The 26,600-nt window shown below is 45.5% G+C and overlaps 1 protein-coding gene and 1 pseudogene across 3 annotated transcripts; one reads left to right on the top strand and one right to left on the bottom strand.

Moving 5' to 3' along the window:
- Positions 1 to 612: 612 nt before the first annotated feature.
- LMAN2 (lectin, mannose binding 2) lies at positions 613 to 26,600 on the bottom strand. 3 transcript variants are annotated; one of them, XM_017675041.3, is made up of 8 exons: positions 26,213 to 26,600; positions 25,940 to 26,058; positions 16,213 to 16,330; positions 15,501 to 15,580; positions 15,176 to 15,337; positions 14,952 to 15,066; positions 12,053 to 12,172; positions 613 to 1,788 (listed from the first exon to the last, which is right to left on the bottom strand). In XM_017675041.3, exons 1-8 carry the CDS (start codon positions 26,409 to 26,411, stop codon positions 1,637 to 1,639), a joined length of 1,065 nt encoding a protein of 354 aa, XP_017530530.1. In that variant the 5' UTR covers positions 26,412 to 26,600; the 3' UTR covers positions 613 to 1,636. The 3 variants fall into 3 exon arrangements, with proteins under 3 accessions (XP_017530530.1, XP_017530531.1, XP_017530529.1); XM_017675042.3 differs by lacking the exon at positions 613 to 1,788 and adding an exon at positions 6,392 to 6,719 and having other exon boundaries at positions 26,213 to 26,590; XM_017675040.3 differs by lacking the exon at positions 613 to 1,788 and adding an exon at positions 7,905 to 10,335 and having other exon boundaries at positions 26,213 to 26,581.
- LOC118967798 (small ribosomal subunit protein uS2 pseudogene) lies at positions 3,566 to 4,748 on the top strand (annotated as a pseudogene).

Genomic DNA, 26,600 nt, shown 5'->3' on the forward strand with positions numbered 1-26,600 from the left:
CAGTGAAATAAGCCAGGTGGAGAAAGACAAGTATCAAATAATTCCACTCATTTGTAGAGTATAACAAGAAAACAAAATTGAAGAAACAAAACAGCAGCAGACGCATAGACTCCAAGACGGGACTAGCAGATACAAAAGGGGAGGGGTGGGGAGGAAGGGTAGGGAGGGAGGGAGAAGGGACTAAGGGGCATTGTAATTAACACACACAATATAGGTAGGTCACGAGGAAGGCAGTACAGCACAGAGAAGACAAGTAGTGACTCTGTGGCATCTTACTACACTGATACAGTGACTGCAATGGGGTGTATGGGCGGGACTTAATAATATGGGTGATTGTAGTAACCACAGTGTTGTTTATGTGAAACCTTCATAAGATTGTATACCAATGATACCTCAATTAAAAAAAATGAGGCAAGTACCAACTAAAGGAAAAGTTCAAAGCCACACAATCAGGGCACTGGATTTGGGGTGCTCTACCTGGATCAAGAATGCAATACATTTGTATACTGAAAATGACCATTTAGCTAAATATAGGGATATAATCATATTCAAAAGTTGGAGAGAAGATGGGCTGTAAAAGCTAATAAACATCAAGTATCATACAAATAAATATACAATGCTGAAAATTTTTAATTAAGATAAAAACACAGCACTTAGAAACTTAGAAATACAAAAGTATTAGGAGAAAGAGCTAAGAGTTGAACATCACTGCTTCTGTATCATGGGAGAGTAGTTCTTTTTGTTGTGGCTAGGAGTCTTTGATATATTTGATTTTTTAATTATTGCATATATTGCTTGATACATTTTAAAATAAAAAAACAGTATTGATACTACCTATAAGTTATTTCAATTAGCCCACACAATTATGTCTTTAGCTGGGATTTTTCTTTGTTTGGTGAAAAAAATAAGTTCCTAATGTGATGTTAGGTTTCTACTTTGAGAAAAACCTCATCCTTGGTTTAATAGAGGGGGCAAGTATGCCCTTAGGCCCATGTCATGAACGTGGATCGCACAGTCCTGAGGCAATGGGAAATGCCTGTTTTCCAACAGTCAGATGACTGCAAGCACAAGAACACAGACGACCAGGGCTATGGCAACATCGATGGCCTCTCCCTTCCTGTGCCTCCAACCGGAGTTCACTAGAGATGGAGAGGACTGCTGGGGATTGTGTTTGTGTGTTTGGTCTAATCATCTATTGCTATAGAAAAGGCCAACCCGAAGCTTAGACGTATAAAATAACAATCATTTTTATGTTCACGGACTCTGTGGTTTGGGGATTTGAAGACACAGGAATCTGTGAGCTCTTCTCCACTCCATGATGCCTGGGCTTTTGCTAGGATGAATAGCTGCTGTGGGAGCTCAGATGGCTTCTTTTCTTGCATGTCCAGCACCTCGGCCGATGGCTGTGGATGGGCACCAGTGGCACTGTCAACAAGAGTGCCTGCACAGGGCTCCCCAGCATGGGGTTTCAGGTCGTGGGGCTTCTCACATGGTGGCTCCAAGAGCTAACGTCTCAGTCAGTCAGGCGAAGCGGCCTGGCCTCTATGACCTGGCCTTGGAATCGCAGTGCATCACTTCTGCCACCCTCCACTGACGGAAACGATCACAAGCCTCCCACTCAAGGAGAGGGAACAACCTACCTCTTGATGGGAAGAAGCATCAAAGAATTTGGGGGCAGTGTAAAACTGTCACAACACATCAGCAGGAGAGTAAATAATAAATGATAATAGAAGAAAATTTCCCAGAGCTGAAGAAATGCTTGAGTTTCAAACTCCTTTAAAAAGGACCCTAAGTGCCAAGTAGGAGAAAAAAAAAATAGATTAAAATCTGGACACATCTGGACGGTGTTTCAGATCACCGAAGGTAACTATTCCTAAAAACTTCCAGAAGGAAAAGTAATCTATTTGAAAGAAACAAGAATCAGAAGATGATATCAGACTTCTAATTGGTGACAACAAACAGAAGTATAAGAGCAAAATAAATCCATTTTCAGGTAGAGGAGAGCACAGAATGATTACCTCATCAAACTGTCTCTAAGGTTTCTAAAGGGATCACAAAAAACAAAAACAAAAAATGCAGAAGATACAGCACAGAAGAATCAGAGGGCAAAGAGACCAGAATTGCATTAATTTAAAAAATTAATACCAATCTTGGAACCCAAATCCCAAATAATTTGTTGGTTTCTTGTTCTGCCCTCTCAGGATAGTGGTGACAACAGGCTAAAATTGCTCCCCCAGGATCCCAAGAGAATCCAGGTTCAAGATTACTGATTTCTAGAGTTTCCAGCCAAGCAGTGGTATCTGAGGAGCCAACCAGCTAAGACTGGGAGGACGTACCCTTGCCCAGACACCCAACCCATGGCACCCAGCTTGAGTTCTGCTGGTCCACCTTCACTGCATAACTTCCCAAGTCAGCCTGGGTTTGGCCCTCTCCCTTCTAACATTCTCTCACACAAGATCCCACTCCCTCCTAAATTCTCACTGACCTGTGACACTTCTCCTAAACTTACCAACTTAGCCATTAAAGTATTTCCCTCCTTCTACCTAATAGATTCCCCCTCTGATCAACATGCTGACTCACATGAGTTAGGATTAGGTTCTACTCTGAGTAAAAGAAAACAACACACACACGTTGATTCCTCTTTGTGCAAATGCCATCTGCGGTGGTGGCTGATCGGGGACGGGGCATGCTACTACCCTCCACTGGTATGTGTCCAGGAGCCTGCTCTCTGAAGGCTATTCAAGCATTATCTCTAAGTCACAAGCCCACATTCTATACTCTGTTATATGCCTAGTCTGGAACCCTGGGAACTGTTTCCCAGGCTCCTTAGTCAGTCAGCCTCCTGCTGGGTTCTGCTGGTGGGAGGTACTAGATGGGGATTAGAAGGGGAAAGGGGGGAAAAGGGTCTTCCTTTTTTCCAATGCCAGCAGCAGCAGCCAGTTGGCTCGATTCTTCTGCACGGGCCTTATCCTGCCATTAGTACCATATTCCCTCCCCAGTGGGAATGTACCTCCCTTGCAAGTCCTGGTGACCGTCAGGGTCCCTCTTCTCAGAGGTTTTCAGCACCACCCTTAGGGCACTTCAAGCTCTGAGGTTCTGGTAACATCACCTCTTCCTTTTGTTCCTTCTGGGAGGCATCTGCTTCCTACACTGAATTTCTGGGACACCTCAGGGCACCTTTCTGCTCTCTCAGCCTTCCCCATCCCCCAGGAACCAATACCCCACATCAAACCCCCTTGGTTTGCAATACCTAGTGTGGCCTACGTTTCCAAACTAGATCCTGAATCATACTGTCTTCTCAGCCAGACTTAGCACTCCATGAAGGCAAGAATTGAACCTCTGCATCCTTTGACTACTGCCTAGTACATACTAGTTTATAATAAAGATTCATAGAAGTAATTAGTTAGCCTTTAGTCCATGATGGAACTAAAATTGGAAATCAAAATGAAGCATGATAAAACTTCGTAAAAAGTTTCCATGAAAGCATGGGGAAGCTTTCCATGCTGGCGAAGGGGTCCATGTGGTGTTGTTCTGTGGTCCCATCCTAACTTAAAGGGAAACTTTCATGCCCAGAGCCCTTGATGTTATGCAAATTAGGGAGGAGGATGTCCTCAAATTCCTTGCAGCAGAAACCCACTTTGCTGGCACCAACCTTGACCTCCAAATGGAACAGTACATCTACAGGAAAAGCAATGGCATCTACACCATAAATCTGGAGAACCTGGGAGAAACTTCTGCTGACAGCTTGTGCCATTGCTGGCCATCGAAAACATGGCTGATGTCAGTACCACAGCATCTAGGAACACTGGCCAGCAAACTGTGAAGTTTGCTGCCACCAGTGGAGCCACTCCCGTTGCCGGCCGCTTCCCTCCAGGAACCTCCACCAGCGAGCTCCCGGCAGCCTCTGGGTGCTGAGACTTCTGGTGGTCACCAGTCCCAGGACTGACCACCAGCATCTCAGAGAGGCGTCTTAGGTTAACCTGCCCACCAGTGCCTTGTGCACCACGGACCCTCCTCTGCACTGTGTGGACACTGCCATCCCGTGCAACAAGGGAGCTTACTCGGTGGGTCTGATGTGGTGGGTGCTGCCCCGGGATATTCTAAGCGTGTGGAGCACCATTTCCTGTGAACACTGTGGGAGGTCATGCCTGATCTCTACTTCTACAGACACCCTGAAGGACTGAAAAGGAAGAGCAGGCCGCGGCTGGAAAGGCTGTGACCAAGGAGGGATTTCAGAGCGAAAGGGCTGCTCCTGTCCCCAGGGTCACTGCTGCCCAGCCTGAGGTCGCAGACTGATCTGAAGGCATGCAGGCGCCCCCTGGGCTAGTTCAGCAGTTTGCCTCTGAAGACTGGTCCACAGCTCCTGCTGCTCAGGCCTCCGAGTAGGTAGGAACTACGACTGAGTGGTCGTAGGCTGTTCTTCCAGACTCTTCAACAAAAAAGGAAACAAGGCTGATGGAAAATAAAGTTTCCACAAGTTGTGTCTGTTTAAAAAAATTAAAAATTAAAAAAAGAACAACCATGGGAAAGATTATTTCAGTGCACATATGGATTGTCAATACTGTTGACAGAAATCAAGAAATGCCAGGATCTGTGCCAGCGGGGCCCGGTGCCTGTCTCTTTGGGGGCCACCCTTTGCCTGACGCCCCGCGGATACCAGGCTAACAATGATTGCTTCAGCGCTTCTATTGTATGTGTACAGTAGGCAAATGAACATAAAATCGAATGAACACACAGAACAAGGATAAACTGACCCAGCTTAACAAACCCAGTCTCTCACCTGCTGTGTCCTGCCTGAAACATGAAAAAAGAAATCACTGGATCATAAGGATTAGTAGAGCAACAGTCTCCATTAACAACAATGAAGGGAAGTATAGGGATAATTTGCTTGATGTGGAGACTAACAGCCTAACTGCTAGTCTAATTTTTAATACTGTCTCTTCTGCCAGTTTTTTCCTAGTCAGAAAATAAAAATAACCCGTGTATTTGCCTTGGAAGATATCAAAAGTTTGTAGTGCAAACAAACATTTTAATTTTGCTTTGTTTTGTTATCTGTCCCACTAGAAATGAAATATATGACTGAGTATTTTTCATCTTTTATGTAGTGAATATTATCGTTGTATAAAACATTATGGTTGTAAATTTTGATGTGGTAAGAGCAGAAACTCCAAAACTACTACTAATAATATTTAAAATGAAATCTGAGAGATTTTTCAATATTTAAAAATCTATGAAAACATTAGCTAGTTTCTTCTCATCACATAACCTGAATATTATTAAAGGTCTTTAGAATTTACCAATGAATAAATGTTTGTTAATCTCACTGCTGCAGCAGAGTCATACTATTGATGAAAGAAGTCTTATTTTGGAATTAGCACAAGGATGGGAATAGAAGACTTTTGTATACTAATTTGTGATAATTAAATATGGAAAATAAAGAAATTTCTTACACTGGTAAAAAAAAAAAAAGTCAAATACTGGTCATGAAATTCTTACAACAAAGCTGCCCTTTTGATGTGCATATATTTATTTTAAAATTAATATTTAAGTATTATATATGGAAAAATGCATAAATCTTTTAAGTATACAGCTCAATGAATTCTCATTCCATATCCTGCAGGTTGGTGGCCAAATCACAGGTCCTTCTCCACCTTCATCTGACTCTTCTTACTCACTTTCCTTAATCCCCTCCACCAACAACCACTGTTATGGGTTCAACTGTGTTCCCCAAAAAAGCTATGTTGAAATCCTAATTCCCAGTATCTAGGATATGACTCTACTTGGAAACAGGGTTTATTTAGATCAAACCAAGTTACGATGAGGTCATGGGGGTGGCTAATTCAGTATGACTGGCGTCCTTATAAAAAGGGGACATTTGGAGATAGAGGAGGACAATGTGAAGACAGCCATGTGACAATGGAGTCAGAGCCCGGAGAACTGTATCTATGAGCCAAGGATGCCAAGGATACCAAGAATCTCCAGAAGCTAGGAAGAGGTGAGGAGGGAGTCTCCCCTAGAGCCATCAAAGGGAACACTGCCTTGATGCCCCAAGCTCAGACCTCCAGCCTCCAGAACTACAAGAGAACACATCTCTGTTGTTTACAGCCACTCAGTTTGTGGTACTTAGTTACATCAGCCCTAAGAAGCAAATACAAGCACTACCTGATGCAGCACATTTTCTACTTATTTCACCTGATTTCCCCACGAGATTTGTCCCTTTGGCTGTTATGTCTCAGTGCATAAAACAGTATGTGGCATACACTGGGCATGCAGTCATTACCTGTGATCCAGAGCAGACCCATACATGTTAGAAAACTTGACACGTACATGAGAGGGGAGAGAGGCAAGCCTATTTGTAGCCAGAAGTAACAGAAAACACGACTCACAGTAGTCTGAACAAATACAGATTTATTCTTTCCCATAAAAGCCCAGCGGTCAGCAGCCCAGGCTGGGGCAGCACCTCAGCAGATGTGCTAAGAACCTGCACTCAGCTCCAGTGTTCACTTCTGGCCCCATGGTCCCAGGAGGCCTCTCTGCACCTTCAGGTGTCACCTCCACACTGCAGCAGGAGGAGGGGGGCAGGCAAACGGCCACAGCAGCTGCTGTCTGGCAAGTCTTACTGGGGCCTCGTCAGCAGACTGCTGCTCGCTCCTCAGCAGGTACAGCTCTCACAGGGCCACACTAACTGAGGAGCTGGGAGGGTGGCTGAGTTTAGCCTCCTGGCCAGGGAAGAGGAGGAAGGTGGGGGAGCAGTGTCAGGATGGGGCTGCATGGGCCAGCCACGTGCTTGCTTCAGTGGGGCTGCTGCTTGTGCAGAAGGATGAATGTGTCAGTGTAAGCGCCAGGACAACTAGCTGGACACGGCGGGGAAAACTAGATCCCTAAATCACACCCAATACAAAAAATTAATTCCAAGAAGATGATACACTAAATTTGAAAAACAGAATTTTAAGACTGGTGCATGAAAAAATATTTGGAAAAGCTTAGTAAATAATATTAAAATGCAGGCTGTACATCAGATGACACCATTAGAGAAATAAGACAAGCATACTGGGAGGCATCTGCAAAGCACACAACCTGACAACCAGGATGCAGGAGCTCATATACATCCACAAGAAAAAGCAAGGAGCAAAAACCAAACCACCATGGAGGAAACACAAAGTGTCTTTGATGGCACAAAGATCCTTGACCTAACTAGTAGAGAAATTCAAATTAAAACTATTGCACCCTCGTACTTACTACACTGATGGATAGTGACTTCAGTGGGGCACGGGGGAGGACTTGATAATATGGGTGAATGTAGTAACCACACTGTTTTTCATGTGAAGCCTTCCTAAGAGTGTATGATACCTTAATAATAATTTTAAAAAACTATTGCACCCATCAGACTGTCACCAATTAAACACTTGACCAGTATCAAGTGCTAAGCAGTGGGCAGGGATCTCAGATGCCCAGGTAGGAGCCAAACAGATACAATCCACTTTGGAGAGCAACGGGACATCTAGTAAAACTGAAATGTTGCACGTAACTTACAACTGGGCAGTTCCTGGACACCGAGGGACAGAGATGTGCTCAAGAGTGTTTAGAGCAGTGCTCTTAAGAACAAAAACCTGGACACTGTCTAGCCACCCAGCAGTGATTGACTAAATGGAGAAACTGGAGTCCACTCATGCCATATCCTGAGCTATATGCAACCCAAACTTACAAACAATGCTGAACTTTAGTAGGAATTGAGGAATACAGTCTGGGTACCATTTATAATTATTTAAAATGTAAAACAATACTGTGTTTGGGGATATATACCACCATGGTAACTTTTTTAAGAAATATTAAGAGTGAGAATCAGCAGAGATCACCTCCAAGAGGAGAGGCATGCATGTATTTAGGGCAGGGGACAAATAGGATGAAGTCTGTCAGCAATATTTTATTTCTCACATTGCACAGCAGGTACATGGATATACAGCTCTACTTAACTTACCACTGGTGAAATTACTGAAGGTTTAAATGCCTGTGGCAAAAACGTAGATTATGGTGTCATGACCCACATGTGAAAAGACTGATGTAAGAACATACATCTAACCTTCCAGGGAAGCACCTCTAGGCATGAACTTTGAAAGGGATGCAAGCAAGACCCTGCCAGCCAAGAACAGACCATGATCATCCTAATCTATGTCTTCAAATCACTTGTCTAACACCTGCTGGTTCTCAAGTCTGTATATTCATCAGTTGATGGTTCTTTTGTAACTGCCCTTGCCCAGGCCTCACCAATTCTTAAACCAGAACTAGAGAACAAGGGAGGCTCACTTTCATTCTCCAGGTGACTCTAAAATGTAGCCAAGGGAGACAGCCATCCAGTATGCTGCCAGTTTGCCTAATGATTCAGGAATTTGTGGAAGGTAAAAACAGAGCCAAAAATTAAAGGCCAAGCATGGTAAGCATGGTGCTGATGACATGGTTACAGCAGACATGCAAGTTCCAGGCTCCAGGCCCCACCATCCGCATCAGTGTGGACACAGTGCTCCCCACCAGGAAGGAGATGGTCAGCAAGGCAGCAGCCATGAGGCTAAGTGCTGTGGAGCAAAATGCGCTAATACACTGAACTGCTCAGAACCACGCATAATGACATATGGTAATGAAAGTTACCTATTTTCAAGAAACAAACTGTTTGGGGAAGCTGCTCCATAAATCTTTCAGTAAGGAGGCTCACATTTACTCTCACAGCTACATGGACAGGGCCCCAGACCTCTTGGTCACTGTGAGCCTGCAAACAATTTCTTAGCATCCAACCTATCATAAGAGGAGTCCTGTATACACACAGGAAAACATGGAGAGGCCAAGAGACAGCTAATAGTAGGCGATGAAAAGCTCTAGAGAGTGAGAAGAAAGACCGAGGGGAAAATAAAATTCTTACTCTTCACTTCATCTTCTCTACTACCTGTTTTTTAGAATAAGAATCTAACTGATAATGTTAATTACGAAAAGCCTGGTTGCAACAGAAAGACAGGGCTGCTCTGCCTTTAGGATGGACACACAAGTGTAACAAGAGGCAAGATGCTGAAGATGGCTCTGGACTGGTTGGGACACAAAGTTTTGGGGCCGTGCCAGGGTCAGGGGTGGTGAGGAGGGGATGACTGGGTGCAGCGGCAGGCCAGGGCCAGGGTGGGGGAACCATGAGAGCTGCCAGAAGGCAGGGTTTTCCTCAGCTGCTAGCTTTCTTCACTCTGTGCCATCTTTGTCCACTCAAGGCCCCCACAGGGAATACCATTACTGACCAATATGTCCTCCTGCACCCACAAATCCCATCCAGATCATCCTGGAGCCTCCTCAGCCAGCGTTCCCTAGAGTCTCCTCGGGCTCAAGTCACACCCTCTGCATGGCACCGGACATCTTCCTCAGAGGCTCAGAGCACACAGGAGATGGCACAGGGCCCTGTCCCAGGACCCCACTAGCTGTGTGACACAAGGCAAGTTTTGCTTGACCTCTGACAACTGTGTGCTCCCTGACCCGGGAACGGTGGGCGGGTCGGAGAGCACACACCTGCCTCTTGGGGCTTTGCCAGAGGGCTGAGGGTGGGAGCCAACAGCCGAGAAGCCCTGGCCACCTGGAAGTTATTTTAAGAAAAAGAAAAGCAAGCCCCTGAGGACATTCACATAGCGGAGGTTGGTTATTTCACTTTATTTAGCAAAGTCACACTCTGGGTCCCACCTAGCTGCTCCTTCAGCCTCACTCCAAGGTCTGCCTTGGGAAGAAGCTCAGAGGGCAAACAGGAAGGCCAAGCGTCCTCAGCTGACCTCGCTCATCACACACACTGCACATCACAGAACAAAATCACTGCTCGAGTCCTCAGGTGCCCACCCCACTGCGGCTGGGGGTTCTCCAGTGTTCAACAGCCACCTGCTGGGGCCTTGGCCCAGCTGCAGGTAGACTCCCCCTACTCTTGAGATGATCTCAATGGCCAGAGCCTCTATCCCCAACTATGGGGAGGCCAAACTCTATTCCCCAGCCTGGAGCCTGTCCCTGCTGGGCAAGAAGCAAAATGTACGAAAATACTTTTAATTATTTCTTTGAGACAGTTAAGAAATAAGGTCGTCTTGTTTTTCTTTTACAGCCACAGTAAAAAAAAAAGTTCACACTCATGAAGACCAGGCCCTTCCCAGAGCCAAGTGCCAGCCACTCAGTAGAAGCGCTTGTTCCGCTCCTGCCGCTTCTGAAACACCACGGCCCCCACCACGGCACACACGATGATGCCCAGGAGCGCACACAGCAGGAGCAGGAAGACCCGCCACCCCGTCAGGGGCCCGCTGCGGAAGTTCCCCGTCGGGTCATCCACGTTGTCTGAGGGAGAAGAGAGGGGGAGTCCAACAGGACCAGGCAGGGGATGGGCCCGTGAGGGCCCCACACCCACCTACAGGAGGACGCTGGGGCCTGCTCACAGCACCAGTGAGGGACAGGCCAACAGAGAGAGGGAAAATCCCACTGGAACTGAGGTTCCCAGGGATCGAGGCCCTGGGTGCCCTCTGCTGCAAGAAACTGATGAAAACAAGATTTGGGGGCTCCCTCAGAGAGCCTGAGTCTGCTTTCACAAGCCCCACCCACCACCCTGCACAGCATCCAAGGTCCCCATCTGGAGAAATACAGCCCTGGCCAAAGGCTGCCTGACTCACACCTGGGAACACACGGAGGCTCCCAGGGAACCGCCCAGGCTGCCAGCCTGCTACCCTGTCCCTCTGCTGCAGCTACACCGCTCCTCTGTTCACTGACACTCACTAGCCCCAGGCCCTGACAGCCGGCTATCTCCTGGAGTCCAGAGCCCCCTGGGCTGTGGAGCTCATGGTCTCCTTTCAGAGGCAGCTGTGAGCAGTAGGAGCAGACTTCCGCAAGTTTGTCAGTCTGTGGGCAGAGGCTGGCATCCAGACTCCACATCCCAGGCCCCTTCCTGCCACTCCGCCTCCACCCCCCAGCTATGGCCCTCTACTTTGCACTGTGGGGTCCACTCAGGCCTGCTCCCACTCAGCCCTCTGCCCCACGCGTGTTTCTCAGCTTGCCGGAATGCGAGTCAGAGCTCACCTACATCCTCCCTTCTGCCAACCTGACCTGGGCAGGCCCACTGACCTAGTCTTGCCACCAGCCTCCCTACCTCTGCCCTCTTCTTTGCCTCAGTTACTAGACTGAGCCCCAGAGCAGTGCCCAGGCCATGGCCAGGCAGCAACCATTTGCTGAAGGAATGAATGGATCAATGAGTCTATAAATAAGCTAATTCCCGCCAAGCCAACCACATGGGGTTCTTGGGTGGGTCAGAGCAGATGTCTCTGAAAGCCCTTGGCAGCCAGAAACCGCCAACCAATGATTGCAGAATAGTATACAGTAGGATTTAACATACCTAAAAGCACTTTGCATCTTAAAAAGGTGAGATGTCATATAAAATACTGGGTTTCACTCTGGCTAATACTCTACATGGTGACCTTGGGCTAGGCTGAGAGCCCCTCAGGAACCCTGCCCCAATGAAGCCTGTACTTCATCACCCACTGGGCACACAGATGCCAACTCCAGGGTTCTTGGGGTGGATTTCTCCAAACACCAGGGCCTTGCTTCTCCAATAAGAGCACTTGCACTGAGAGAATGGAGTGGTTGCTGGTTAGGGCCTTGGGACGGGCCCAGGCCTTGGAGTTTTGCAAAAACTAATTTGAATCCTGCCTTTACTTCTTTTTAGCTGAGGAAACCTGAGGGATCAGTTCCCCTGGCCAATGACAGGACCTATGTGCTAGACTGCTCATCGAGGTCACACACCTGTGGCATCAGAGCACTCTGCTCACCGCCCATACCAACAAACGGTCCACTTTGGCTTTAGTGGCCACTGTCCCAGCACTGAATGCAGGAGGAAGCAGGCCAGGTGCTCTTAGCGTCTGCTCATCGGCACTGACTGCTGACCCGAAAGTCCAGGCCACAACCACAGCCGGACAAAGCAAGGGCAAACAGATCATGGGCAAGAGCCCAGGCCACAGCCCTGCACCAGGTCACCCAGCCCAGGCCAGAAGGGGCCTCACGCACATACCTTTGGGCGATTTGAGGAAGTTGACGCTGGGCTCAATCTTGGTCCAGTCAATGTTCTCCTCATCAGGTGTGTGCTCTACCATCAACTGGAAGAGCTTCATGGAGATGATGTCATGGTTGTCTGTTGGACCAAAAATTAGCTTATAAGAGTCATGGAGCCTGCCTTGGGGAATGTGGCCCTTGCCCCTCCCCAGAGAGAAGCTGCTACCCCAGCCACACGAAGTGGCCTAGGGAGAAGCCTGCTTCTGCCCACTGCTGGGCCTGTTTTCTTGCCAGCGACCTCCAGCTGCTGCAGCAGGCTATATTCCAGGGGCTGGAGTACCTGCAGAACACAGCAGGCAGAAACCCAGGAAGAGGCAGAGCGGACAGAAAAAAGCATGGGTCTCACAGTCAGTCACCTGGGTCTAAATCGCAGGTGAGTTTCCCATTTGGAAATGGAAGCGATAATCTCCATCTTGATAGTTATCGTGGATAGTAAATGAGAAAGTAAATACAATGTGGAAAACATATTGCCAGGCAGGTGGCATTTACCTGAAAACGGAACCAGATAAGGACCCACACATTGTTCTACAGGTGGTTGAGAAGCCTGAGCCTCCCTAAGGTAGGGAGGCAGCTGCCAGACATTCCTGTCAGAGACCCAGGATGGGGTGCAGACGAACAACTCGGCCACTGGCTGAGAGCTCGACCCCATGCATGGTCAGTGACTGTACCTGAGGAGACTTGGGAAAGGCCCGGGTCTAACCAGTCATTGATCACCTCATTTTTGAGATGTGGAAGTTAAGGTTCAGAGATAAGATAGAGGTCCTGGTCAGCTATCAGTCCAGCAAACCCAATGGAACCTGAGGAAAGGCCCCATTTCATGAAGAACTCTACAGCCTGGAAAAAGAAGATCCTATAGAGCAGGACTGGCAGCCTGGCATGGCAGAGCCCAGGTGGTACCTGACCACACACAACCTCTGGAGGCTCAGGAACAAGCACCACCCTGAAGGCAGACTGCAGTCCTCTGGGTGTGAACCTGAAGCAACCCCTCCCTTCAACTCTCAAATGCCCAATGGTCTCAGTTGTGTAAAAGAGGAAGAGACTGCTACCTACCTAGGAATATTTCACATGATTTTATCTCTGAGATGCCTGGTGCAGAGGCTGGCATTCACAACCCTTCAATTGACGGCCCAACACTACTGCGCAAATGGCCATCTCCAACACTCTTCACTGGGCCTCTCCAAACAGCCTGAGAGAGATCCACCTACATCTTTGCATCTTAAAAAGGTGAGATCCAGAGCCAGACAGACCTGGCTTTGTTCCAGAACTTTCTCATGACACACACTGAAATACTGCTAGATGAAATTCAAGGTAACCTGAAGGGAAGGGTTGTGGTAGATCTACAGATGAAGCAAGAATGGCATTGTCATAACTCATGACCAGGTAATCAATGAGCAGGTAATGATTACCTGAAGGTGAGTAACAGGAATGAGGTGGCTTACTGGGCTATTCTCCCCTTTTTGGGTACACAATTAAAATGTCCACATTAAAAACTTTAAAACTTCTAAACAATGGGCACTCTGGGGAATGAATGGACCCAGACACTTCATGGTGAAGGGGAGGTTCCTGGGCAGTGGCTAGATTACAGGCCCTAGTAATGTCTATCCTAAGGATGAACAAGCCTTTTGTCTAGTCCTCCACATTGCTTCCAATGGCAGGAGCTGGCCCTGGGCCTAGGAGGCCCTGAGAGGAGGACACAGGACCATGGCCAAGGGCCACAATCAAGTGCCACTGAGACCTGGTGGCCCATTGAGGCTTACTCAGGCTGGCGCCACCCCAGTGCTCACAGAGCACTCACTGTGGGCCAAATGAGACAGAACCCTGGCTCTATGGAGCTTACAGTTCAGTGGGGGACACAGACCATCCAATAAATATGATATAGTAGATTCCAAGGTAGTTAAATGCTATGAAGAAAAACAAAGCCAATAAAGGAGATAGGGAGTCCTGCAGGGGACTAACGGGTGTATGTGCAATATTAAATAAGGGAATCAGGGAAGGCCCCACTGAGGAAGTGACTTCTGAGCAAGATTTGAGACAAGGATGAGGCATAAGAACAAAGGCCCGCAGCAGGAGGGCACTGAAGTCAGGACGGCCTGAGCAGGGGTGGGGGACACTTAAACTATGCAGGGAACATGGACTCATTGATGATGGAGTGGAAGGGCTGGCACGTGGGGCCTGGCAGACCAATGGTGGGACACGCACTGGCCTTGACTGCATGACTGGAGAGGTGTGGTGAGACCTCACACAAGTATTAAAGTGATCACTCTGGTGCTATGCTGGGGAAAGAATTCTGGGGGCTGGCCTGCAAAGTGGGGGCCACTTGGGGGGCCCCTGCTGTTGTCCAAGTGCAAGAGGATGGTGGCCTGGCCCCACCAGGTTGTAGGGGAGGGAAGTGGACTGCTGCACTGTGAAGACAAAGCCACAGGATTCGCCAGTGGATGAGAGGTGGTGTGTAAGAGGAAAAAAGAGTCCAAAATGACACCAAGGTTTTTTGGCCGGAGCAATCAGAAGGACAGAGATACCATTTATGTCTTAGTAGTGAGATGCGGTCCTGAGCAGGCTGTTGGTGATCTAAGTCTGGAGAGGTCTGGACTGGAGATGAAAATCTGGGATTCTACAGAGGCCAGATTCAAAGCATCCCAGCATCTAAAGAGAGGGGAAGATCACTGGGGAGGAACTGCTCATGGAATAAGCCCAGGGTGTGCCGACCTACACAGGTGATGGAAGATGAGGAAGAAACCCAGGCATGTGTGGAACCAAAGGAAGAAAGTTAAGAAGGCAAGCAACTTTATCACAAGCTCCCAACAGACCAGAGAAGGTCAAGAATGGGACCTAATGCCTTGCTCAGCCCAAACACTCACCAGACAGGTCGCCAGTGCCAGCCGAGGCTCCAAAGTAATAGCCAGTGGGCAGACGCACTCCTGTGATGTCAATGCAATTCTTCCACTCGTTCTTGTCCTCCAGGTCAGTCATCACCTGCAGCCGACCAGTGGGTCAGGCACACCCAAGGCCTGAGCCCACCCACCTCCTCGAGACCCTGCAGAACTGGCACAGGCAGAGCCGGGCCCCTGTCCTGCCTGCTCACCGTCAGCCGGCCCCGGGAATAGCGCACAGCCAGGAAGGTGTCATGGTCACGGTTGCGGAAGTCAGCCGTGCAGCCCGCCAGCTCGGTCCAGCGGCCATCCTTGCTGTGGTCGTAGGACAGGGAGCCATTGTTCACCATCACCGAGATGTACGGGAATACACGCTGAGACCAAGACACTAGTTACTCCAGGGCCAGCCCAGCCTGTAGAAGGCCACAGGGTACCCCACCACGCTGATCCCCAGAGGCTCCTCTGTGCCAGGACCAGAGAACCAGCCAGCTACCCAACGCTTCCTGTCCTGCTCTGAGGGAGAGAGCAGGAGCCTACCTCTGTGGTCTCATCATTGGGATACGTGTCCAGAAAGATGGCTAAGCCATGGAACTTGTCTTTGCTTCCAAACACAGGTCCTGGAATTAGAGGAGATGCTCTCACAATGGGGGAAATTAGAGTTGTCTCCTAAGTACCTGAAGGACAAAGTAATGCGAGTGCGGGCAGGGGCAAGAGGGGTTCATTGTGGTTGCTCACCCAGGAAAAAGAGGGGACCTCTAAGGGGAGGTCTGCAGGGGTGTGACACAAAGGACTCAAGTTTGAACCCTGAACTGTGAGGGGACAGCACCTAGTTGTGTGTTCTGAGGTGTCAGGTGACAAGGGGATAACCCAGCCTGTGAAAACAGGTAGCTAAGCAGGAAGGACCCCTCCAGAGCAAAAACGCAGGGGTCAGCAATCTTCTGTCAAGGGCTATAGAAGAGACATTTTAGGCTTTTTGGACCACTATGGTCTCAGCCACATAGTCTTCCTCATTTTTGCTCCCTTAAATAGAACAGTAAAAACCATTCTTAGCTGGCATATGACACCAGGCCACAGCAGGGTAGAGCTGAGCTGCAGGAACCAGCCACTCCTCTTCCCAAAGGAACACTTCCCCTAAGCCAGCCTGAGATCCCAGGTTTCCTCTACAAGGAGCAGGAACACCCTAAAAGGAGCGTGCAGAGTAGAGGCTCCTTGACCAGAGATGCTCCCACCTGCGCGGGCACCACCCTACCTGGCACCAGGCGGTCGCGGGTGTACCACAAGGCGATGCCATCTCCATGGAGATTCTTTTTCCCTGCACCGTGAACTTTGAAGTGGACATGCATCTCCCAGTCCTTGAGGAAGCAAGGCTGGAGGCAGAGCAAAAAGATCTGCTAGAGCTCCATGAGCCTCCCTGCCAGCTGGAAGGAACCTGGCACAGGCCCATCTGCCCCACCCAGAGGGCACTCCTTGATACCAGGATAGCAAGCAAGGTCACCAGTGCCACTGACCAATGGAATGCAGCCCCACTCCCAGTGTTCTCATCAGGAAGGGAGGGGGCTGCCAGACCCTCCAGGGGAGAAAGGGAGGCCACAGTGTCCCAAGGCTGCTGAGGCCCAGACTTCACCACCCCAGCCCCAGTCTCCTCCTGGCCTGGCCACAGGTTCTCACACCATGACTCCCTTTTCTTCACATCAACCAAACCCACTGGTGCAGCTTCCTCTCTCCATCCCCACTGCTCCTGCCCTGGGACCTTGTGAAAGGATTACTACCTCTATTTGAGCCACATATTTTACAAAAAACAAAACACATTCAAAGGCAAAATAATTTGTCCACGGAAGGTAAGTAGTTGGTCTTAATCACACCTAGCTCTGACTCAGAAAGCTGTGCTCTGTCTTCTACATCTTCCATGGCCTTCAGGACTTTAACACAAACTGCACCAACTCCTTTCTAGTCTCCCACCTCCTTGTGACCACCTTCCAAATTGAGACTCAAACCAGGTCTGGCTTAATCCAAACTCCAAGCTCTTGGCCAGCACACCTCCCGCCTCTTGCAGACCTAACCAAGCCCCAGTGGTGACAGGGAGGAAGGGTCATGTTCTGGGGCCTCTGGGCTACCATAATTTAAATGAAGAGCCGCTACCAAGAAGACAGATGCTCCCTGGCATCCAGAAACACCAGGTGCAGAACAGAGCACCTCCCAAGGCAAGGGAAACAGCCTGCCCTCACTCACCAGGAAGTTGCTCAGGAAAACTAAATTGTCAACATATACTCTGACAGGAATCCACTGTAGAAGAAGTCTGCAGATGGGTGCGTGAGCGTGATTAAACAAAGGCTCATCAGAGAGACAAACTAAAACAAGGTATTGTTGACTTATCAGATCAGCAACTATTAAAGAGATCATTAGCACCGATGTGAGGTTGGACAGAAACACAAACTCTCAACCAATGGGGCTGTGAATGCTCCCACCCTCTTGGGGACAGTTTGGTTGTTGCAGCCTTTTAACAGAATGAGGCAGATCCATCAGCACTTACACTTAACGATATCAAAGATACTAAGAGAGGAAAAGCAAACTACAAGACAGTATCAGTGCTGTGTTCTCATTTTTGGAAAAAAAAAAAAAGGAATTAGTATATATAGAAAGAAAGCAAAAAAAATCATAGAAACATGAGCCAACATTAATGATAGGTGACTTTGGTAGGTAACTACAGGCAATGTTTACTTCCTGTTTGAATTCTGTATAATGAACATATTAGTTCTGTAATCAGAAAAAACTCAAAAATAAAAGCCTTTTTAACCCATCATAGGTGATCTGGCTTGTGCACTCACTGATCCATCAGACACTGTTCTGGCTCTGGGCACCAGGAACCCAGGTAAAAAGACCCAGCTCCAGCCCAAGAACATGGAGCTAGCAAGTACTGCGTGACAGCTTACACACAGTGTGAAGTCTCAGCCTTTCCAGTTTTCTATAGTTCACCAGCTCTGGGAGAATCTGCAGTTCTACAGGGGGCAAGTGAGAGGTGATGCGACCGGCTCTCGAGGATAGATGGACAAGGAATCTGAGCCCAAGACCAGCTAAGGGAGAGGAAGGCCTGGTGAATTAATATTACTTTGGGTTGGAACCCCAAGACTGCAGCCCAAAAGTAAAGTGAATGAGAAAAGCCCTCCCAGGGGCTGTAGCTCAGCTCTGAGTCCTCCCAATCACTGAAACTGGACTAAGATGACTCACCCAGCCCTCAAAATTTTTTAACAAACAATCTTATAAATATAATATCTGGCACACAATAAAAAATAACCAGGCACACAAAGAGACAGGATATGAACAAAAACCACCGGAAGGCAGGCAGGCAGGCAAGCAAGCAGGCAGGGAGGAAAGGAGGGAGGAAACAGGTTGACAAGACTCCAGATATTGGACTTTCAATTTAACTGGCTTACTATGTTCAAGGACAAGATTGAGAATTTGGGGGAAATAACTGAAATTTTTAAAAATAACACTACAAAAAATTCCAGAAATAAAAGAATAAAATAACTGAAATTAACAATGTAATGCATAGGTGTAACAACAGATTAAACACAGATGAAGAGAGAATGAGTGAACTCTTAGGCCAGTCAGATAAAAATATCCGGAATGAAACCGAGGATAATTTAAGAGTGATAGAAAATTGTGGATAAGAGAGAGGAAAGAGTGAGAAAGTCTAAGCTATGTATAACTGGAGTTTTAGAACACGAATCAAGAGAATAGGGCAAAGGAATACTTAAAGAGATGGCCAAACACTTACTAAAACTCATTCAAAGACATTATACCAAGGGGACATAAAAAAAAAATACGATGGTGTATCTTTGCAACAGAATACTATGCACCCATGAAACAGAATGAGGTACCCTCTTGCTACTGTCAAAAAAAAAAAAAAGACATTATACCAGAAATCTTCAATCTTACAAACTGAAAGAGATGAATAAAAAGAAAACCATATGTAGGCACATTTAAAAAAGAAAGGGGGTAGGAAAAGACAGAGCAAAGAAAAACAGACACTCTTAAGAGTAACCAGAAGGAAAAAAGAAAGATTACCTTCAAAGGAGCAAAAATTAGCCTGAAACTGGACTTCTAAACAAAACACTGGGAACAAGAAGATAACAGATTGATGTATTTGCAGTTGAAAGAAAGTAACAACCAACATAGGATTCTATACTTAGCAAATGTATCACTTAAGAATGCAAGTTAAATTAAGACATTTTCAGAGAAGCAAAAACATTAAAACTACCTTTCATTCTTTAAAGAGAAGGAAAATGATCCAGAGACAGATATGAAGTCAGAGATTCAGGGAGGAATGAAGAACAACAAATACAGTAAATATGAGGGTAAAAATCTAAATAAATATTTGAGTGCATAAAACAATTTTCATGTGATCCAAAATAGAAAAGATTAAAATAAATGACAACAATGGGCAAATGGAATTAAAATGTTCTAAAATCCTTGCATTGTCCAGGAAGAAGGTACACATTTTGATTTTCATTTCTCTAATAACTAATGATGTTGAGCATCTTTTCATGTGCTTGGTAAAAACATGCCTGTGTGTTTTAAACTCCAGAGTAACCATTAAAAGAACTGGGAAACAAGCACACAACTTTCAAATTAGAAGAGCAAAAATGGGATAAAAATCAACCAACACAACAGGGAAGGCAGGATAGCACAGAGAAGACAAGTAGTGACTCTATAGCATCTTACTATGCTGATTGGCAGTGACGGCAATGGAGTATGTGGGGGGGCTTGATAGTATGTGTGAATATAGTAACCACAATGTTGTTTATGTGAAACCTTCATAAGACTGTTCATCAATGATACCTTAATTAAAAATATATAAAAAATAAAAAAATTAACCAACCCAAAAGACCAGAGAGAAATGCAGCACAAATACAAAATAAACAGGATGGTAGATTAAACCCAAATACATCACTAATTTTACTAAATGTAGACAGACCAAAGGCTGGTAAAGGTACACAGGCTCTCTATTATTTCTTACAACTGCATGTGAATCTACAATTCTCTCAAAATAAAAGTTCAGTGTAAAAATCAAATAAAGGATCAAAGACTGAAACTTAAGAGCTAAAACTATTTAAAAAAAACCTCTTAGATGAGAACACGGGAAAATATTCATGACAGACAACAAAAAAATTGATAAATTCGATTCATCAAAATTTAAAATTTTTGCTTTTTGTTACTTGACCAAAGAACATCAACAGAATGAAAAGACAACCCACACACTGGGAGAAAATACTTCCAAATCATATACCTGATAAGGGATTAATATCCAGAATAGAGAATCCCTAAAACTCAACAGCAACAACAAAAAAAGTATTCAAAGATGATTAAAGGACTTGAATAGACATTTCTCCGAAGATATAGAAATGGCCAATAAGCATATGAGAAGATGCTCAGCATCACTAGTTATTAAGAGAAACGCAAAATGGAACAAGATACCACTTCACATCCATTAGGATGGCTATTTTTTTTTTTTAATGGAAAATAAGTGTTGGCAAGGATATGGTGAAATTGGAACCCCTGTGCATTGCTCATGGGGATGTAAAATGGTGTTGTCCTATGGCAGTTCGGTAGTCCTCAAAAAGTTAAACATAGAATTATCATATGACTCAGCAATTCCATTTCCTAGTCATATACCCAAAATAACTAAAAGCAGGGACTCAAACAGACACTTACATACACCCATGTACATAGCAGCATAATTCACAATAGCCAAAAAAGTGGAAACCCGTGTCCATCATCAGCTGAATGGATAAACAAAACATGGTGTACACACACATACACAGAAATATTATTCAACCATGAAAAGGACTGAACTACTGGTACATGCTACAACATGGATGAACTTTGAAGACATAATGCTAAATGAAGTAAGCCAGATATAGACAAATATTATGAAGTAGTACCTAGACTAGTCGAATTTCGAGACAGAAAGTAGAATACTGGTTATCAGGGGCTGTGGGGAGTGAGGAATGGAAGGTCATTGTTTAATGAGTACAGTTCCAGTATGGGAAGATAAAAAAAGTTCTGGAGATGATGGTGGTGATGGTTGCACAAGTTTCATGTACTTAATGCCACTGAACTGTACACTTAAAAATGGTTAAGATAGTAAATTTTATGTTATATACACTGTACCACAATAAAAATGTTTGAGGAAATTTTCTTTTGCATGTACAGATACATAAATACAATAACCAAAGCTAGTTTTTGTAGATATTCATTACCTTCTTAAGCACTGCTTCAATGCCAATGAGTATCCTATTGAAGAAAATGGTTTCATAAATTAAATTATTTAAAAAGGAAAAAAAGTTAAAATGGTAAAATTTGTTATGTGTGTTTTATCACAATAAAAATAAACTAATAACCCCCAAAACCTAATTATATGCTCTTCACAAAAGACAACTCTAAAATATAAAGAAACGCAAAAAAGGACAGAAAAAGATAAAACATGCAAACGCTAACCAAAAGCAAACTTATACAGCTAATTCAATAAAAAGTTTAAAAAGGGGCTTTTCTTAGTGACAAAAGACTTCATTTACCAGGAAAATTTTAGCCTCAGAATATATAAAGCAGAAATTGACAGCATTAAAAAGATGAAAACAAATCCATACAAAGAAATTTTAACACTCTTCTTTTATTAACTGTTAAAAACAAGCAAAAATGTCAGGAAGGGTATAGATTTGAACCCATTCAGCAAACTTGACCTAAGGACCTAAACGGCACACTATATTCAACTAGCAGAGAAGAGAAGCCACATTCTTTGCAAGCACACAAGGAACATTTTCCAAAAACCTGACCACTCCTAAGTCTCAACAGACCTTCAAGTACTGAAATCATAGAGTATGTTCTTTGACTGTGACAAACTTAAACTAGGTATCAATAACTTAATTTTTTAATAACGAAGCCCTTATATATTTAAAAAATGTTTCACCTATATAAAAGTCAACCCAGAAACCAGATTTCAAATTACCTCTTTGGCACCCAGGAGTTTTCTGCACATGGGAACAAAGCGCTGTGGTAAGAGTCCAAGCTGGGGCGAGGTGTGCCTCCAAGGAGAAGGGCAACTGTGAATGGAGAGATGGGAAAGGAAGACCTCCCCTCCTGTCCCTGGCATGTTCGCACGCAGATTAATCTCAGGAAAGAGTACACATGAAAGCTGAGGACTTGAAAACTGATTCCTACAAGACTATCTTGGCCTTAGAAAGTCTCCACGTTCTGTAGATTGAAGACTGCCAATCAGCGGACAGAAATAATACAATACACACAATATAAAGCCTTTGAAGGATTTTAAGCAGATGAGGTACAGGCTGCAACTGATTTAGAAGCTGCTTTGAGGGGCAGAATGTGACATGGTCATAGTCCTCCACTTTCGCTGCACAGCTAGCCACTTGTGAAACTCAGAAACCTTAATACCCTGGCCCTCCTCCAGGCCAACTAAATCAGAATCACCTGGCAGTCAGTCTTTCACAATTCGGTTTCCATGTCTTTGCTTGCAACAAAATGGAGGGCAGGGCTAATCCAATATCATCTGATATATTATTAAGTATTTTGGTAAAAGATCAATCACTACATGATTTGGGGTTTTAAACCAAAACAAGTTCAAAATATTGAGTGGCCCTGTTTTAACAAAATTCCCTGCCTCTCCATCTAGCTAGGTGAACAAAGATTCTCAGCAATCACATCTATAAAAACAAAAAGCAGGAGTGGTGCTGAGGTCTGTCTCTTCGGACAACATTCATCCAGGAAGGGGTAGGGAGACAACACTGAGATGCATTTCAATAAATTTTTACTTTTGTATAGTAACTATTCAAAAATCGTGTAATGAGCAAAAATGCATTTATTTTGATTAACTGTGTTCCAATAATTAAAATAATTCCAAGGAAAATACTAAAATATCTTAGTTTGAAGGTCCCAACAAAATTTAAATTATTACACTTATTTTAGTTACAGAAGAATGTGATAGGCTAATCAGTAAGAAATGTTCAAGCATTAAAAATACTGAATTAGGATAAAACTCAATGTGGAAAATGAAATGAAAATACAAGTTAATTAAAAAAACTGATGTACAATTTGGGCTGACTCATAGTGTTTATTATAACAAAGCATGGATATCAAATTGCAATGTTTAGATTCCACTGAATACCCTTAGGAGTACTTACCACTTTTATTTTTAAATGGCAATATTTAAAGTACATTGGAAACTATTTCCTTTGCAAATATTTTAACTTATGATAAACAATTTTGGATATCAACTTTTAAAAAATGCAAGGGAGCCAGAGACGGGTAAGATTCCTCAAGGGAGGAACAACCTAAGACAGGCACAGTCGCAGGGGGGCCATCAGGTGAGAAATTGGGGATCAACAGAGGTGAGGCTTAGAACCTGACCCCCCTGTTTTGAGAGAAATCTTCTGCATCCGTGGATGTTTTGTTGCCCTTGTCTAGCTTGGATTAATACTTAGTCTATAGGCACAGACCTGATCATCTACATTTGCTTTCTTACAGCACTAAACTATGTTTTCTACCTTTATCTTGCATCTACCTACCACTTCAGCATTTTATTAAAAATAATAATAATAATAATAATAATAAGGGAGAAATGTGGGATTCACATGTAAATCAAGTATAAAAATCAAACGAATATTCATATCTGACCTGATTGTTTATAGTTCATAATGCGTGATCAAAACTGAAAGTTTCTGTGATGACTGCCCTTGTACTGCTCACCATGTAACTTATTCACTATGTAAGAACTCGTTCACCATGTAAGAACTTGTTCGTTATGCTTCAGAAGATTGGAGACTGACAAGAATTAGGCTTGGGGTGGATTAATGATTGTGCATTGAGTCCCCTGTACAGAATTTTATTGTTGTTAACTGTTAACAACCATTTGATCAATAAATATGAGAGATGCCCTCTTAAAAAAAAAAAATGCAAGGGGATATATATACTTTCAGATAGTACATCGGCAAAAAAAATGTCAACACCACCACTGCAGCCTCCACACAAGACCCTGTCAGGGTGTAGCCCAGCCAGTCCCTGTATTCTGTGCTCAACAGAGCTCTAGTCACCTCTGCGCCACTCCTTGTTCTGGGCTGCCCCCTGTCGCAGCAGGAGCTGGGTCTTATCTCTGCTTGGAAGACAGCAGGTACTCAGGGTGTTTGCTAGTTTAGTTTAGTTCCTGTCCCAGAAAGAGTGAAGGCAGCAAAGAAAAGAAAAAGTCCAGAAAGCATCTCTATGGCCCAGAAAAGGAAGAGCATTGCTCTTGGGAAACACTGGGCATAAAATTCTAAGAATTCCAAGCAATTTCTTTAAGGAATTACAGGATTCACTGCAACCCTTCAGTGAGTATCAGAGGAGTCAAATAGGAAGGTCCCTGGAGCTAAATGCAGAAGTGGGGGAAGGAAGACAGTTATATTCCAGCCTGTGAAAATTCTATCAAGGCAGGTGCAGAATCCTCTCCTATCACTTACAATGCCAATCTCCAGCTACCTACAACTGTAATTACTTGTGACCAAACCAATTCCTAAAAATTTCAACACTGCTTGTATCTTACTTAAAAAAAAGTTACACTGAACTCATTTCCATGAAAAATATAAGGCTACATTATAACTTTTAAAATGATCTGAAAGCCCTAATAATGTAACAGAATGTGACTTGGGGGAGACAAGGTAGTTAATGAAGTTCTGAGTGAGTGGCACTCAAGCTGAGACACGCCAGATGAGAAGGAACCAAGCAGGCATGAAAGGCCAGGAGGCAGTGTCCTAGACAGAGGGAACAAGTGCAAGGGTCCTGAAGCGAAAAGGCAGCCAGGAAAGCTAGAAAAAAATTAACAGGCTGGAGATACCAGGCATCAAGGGCCAGGCTGTTATATTCCTTCAAAAGGCGCATTTATTCCTTCACAGGAGACCCCAGGCTCAGAGAATCAGATGAAAGCTGATGAGGCAACACAAGGACAGTGTGGGCTCCCAGAACTAAACAGGGCAGTCACCCAGAGGACCAAAGAGCAAGACAGTAGAGAAAACTAGGACACTAGTCAACAACACAAGCTGTGGGAAGGGTTGGGATCAAGCAGAAAGGGGCAGGAGCAGGTTCTGCCCCAAGCTGTGACCCAGCCCAAAATAATTCTCCTCTCACCTCTTCCCTGACCTACACTTCCTCGCCATGGAATCTGTGTAGCGACCGAACTTGGCTACTGCTCACGTTTGACATGACAGTGACACTGGAAGCTGCCTGACCTCTGCGGCAAAGGTCACAGAAATTTAGAACTGCCCACAAGTCCAGCCCCTCTATATCACTGATGACAAGACACTCAAACAGAAACTGAGGGAGATCTGCAAGAATTTCTAAGGTGTAAGGTTCCTACCCTGTCCAGGGGGAGGGAGTCAAATGTAGTGAGTGAACTGCTAGGCTTGGAGATCAGACAGATCAGTCTAATTACTGTTTATGCCATTCACTGTTAACTCTGCATGAGGACGGCCATCTATCTCAAACAGCTTGTTTAAGAATTAAATGCATTAAGGCATTTTAAGGATGCCTAACACACGCACAATGCCCAGTAAAGACCTGTTTATTCCATTTATTCCACTATTGGGAAGATTCAATTCAGAGAGTCTGACAGCCCCACTGCTTATAGGCCATGTGACTTTGCCTAAGGCACTTTCAATTCTGGGCCTTACCTTTTTGGTTAGTTAATGGAGATAACACCGCTTACTTCATCTGGCTTTTGAAGGAACTAAGTGAAAAGGCTGTAAAGCGTCAAGCACAGTTCCTCACACATAGTAACTTCAATAGCCATTGTTATTACTGGGGGTTGTGAGCAAGATGGGGAAGGGGAAGGGGAAAGACGGGGTGGGGAACCAAGATCTCAGGTCCGGGCTGCTACGGAGGCTGGTAGCAGTGGTTTACTTAAGGGTATGCCTAGCTTCTTGGGAGCCACTCACCTGGTGGTTCCAGATAGAGCCCTCTTTGCTGCGCTCGTCAGGGGTCAGACGCACGTACTGGCTCGTGAGTATAGTGCTGCCTTGGAAGTCCCAGAGGGGCATGGAGCTGGAACCGACCCCTGTGGGCAGAGACCGGCACAGACAGGAGCGTAAGAGGCCATGCCAGGACTGGCACTGCCATAGGCAGAAAACCCACAGGAGAAAGGGAACTCCCTTTCTCAACTCTATACAGCCTCGCCCTCTCCCCGCACTCATTCCCGCCCCTGGCCTCACCTTGGTAGGGCTTGATAAGCGAATGCTCCCTCTTGAGGTGTTCACTGTTGCCATCAGTTATATCCGCAGCCACCAGCCCCAGCAATAGGAGAAGAAGAAACAGAAGTGTAATGGGGCCAGGGCCGGGGCCGGTAAGCCCAGACCTTCCCGGGCACTGCCGGCCCCAGCCCCAGCGCCAATTCCAGCCTCGCATCGCCATTCTCCGTCCCTCTGGGCCACTTCCGTCCTAAGACTTCCGCCTTCCGGGTGTCCCATCTAATGGCCTCCGACCGGAAACCCTTCAACCCTAGGGTCACAAGGGAGTTAAAAAGCAAACCCTTGCAGCCGCGGGGACGGCGGCTTTATATGCTGAGCAGCCTCCTATCCTAGCCCAGCACAGTTCCATCTC

The sequence above is a fragment of the Manis javanica genome, chromosome 1, assembly GCF_040802235.1.
Source record: "Manis javanica isolate MJ-LG chromosome 1, MJ_LKY, whole genome shotgun sequence".
In the NCBI taxonomy this organism is placed as follows: domain Eukaryota; kingdom Metazoa; phylum Chordata; class Mammalia; order Pholidota; family Manidae; genus Manis; species Manis javanica.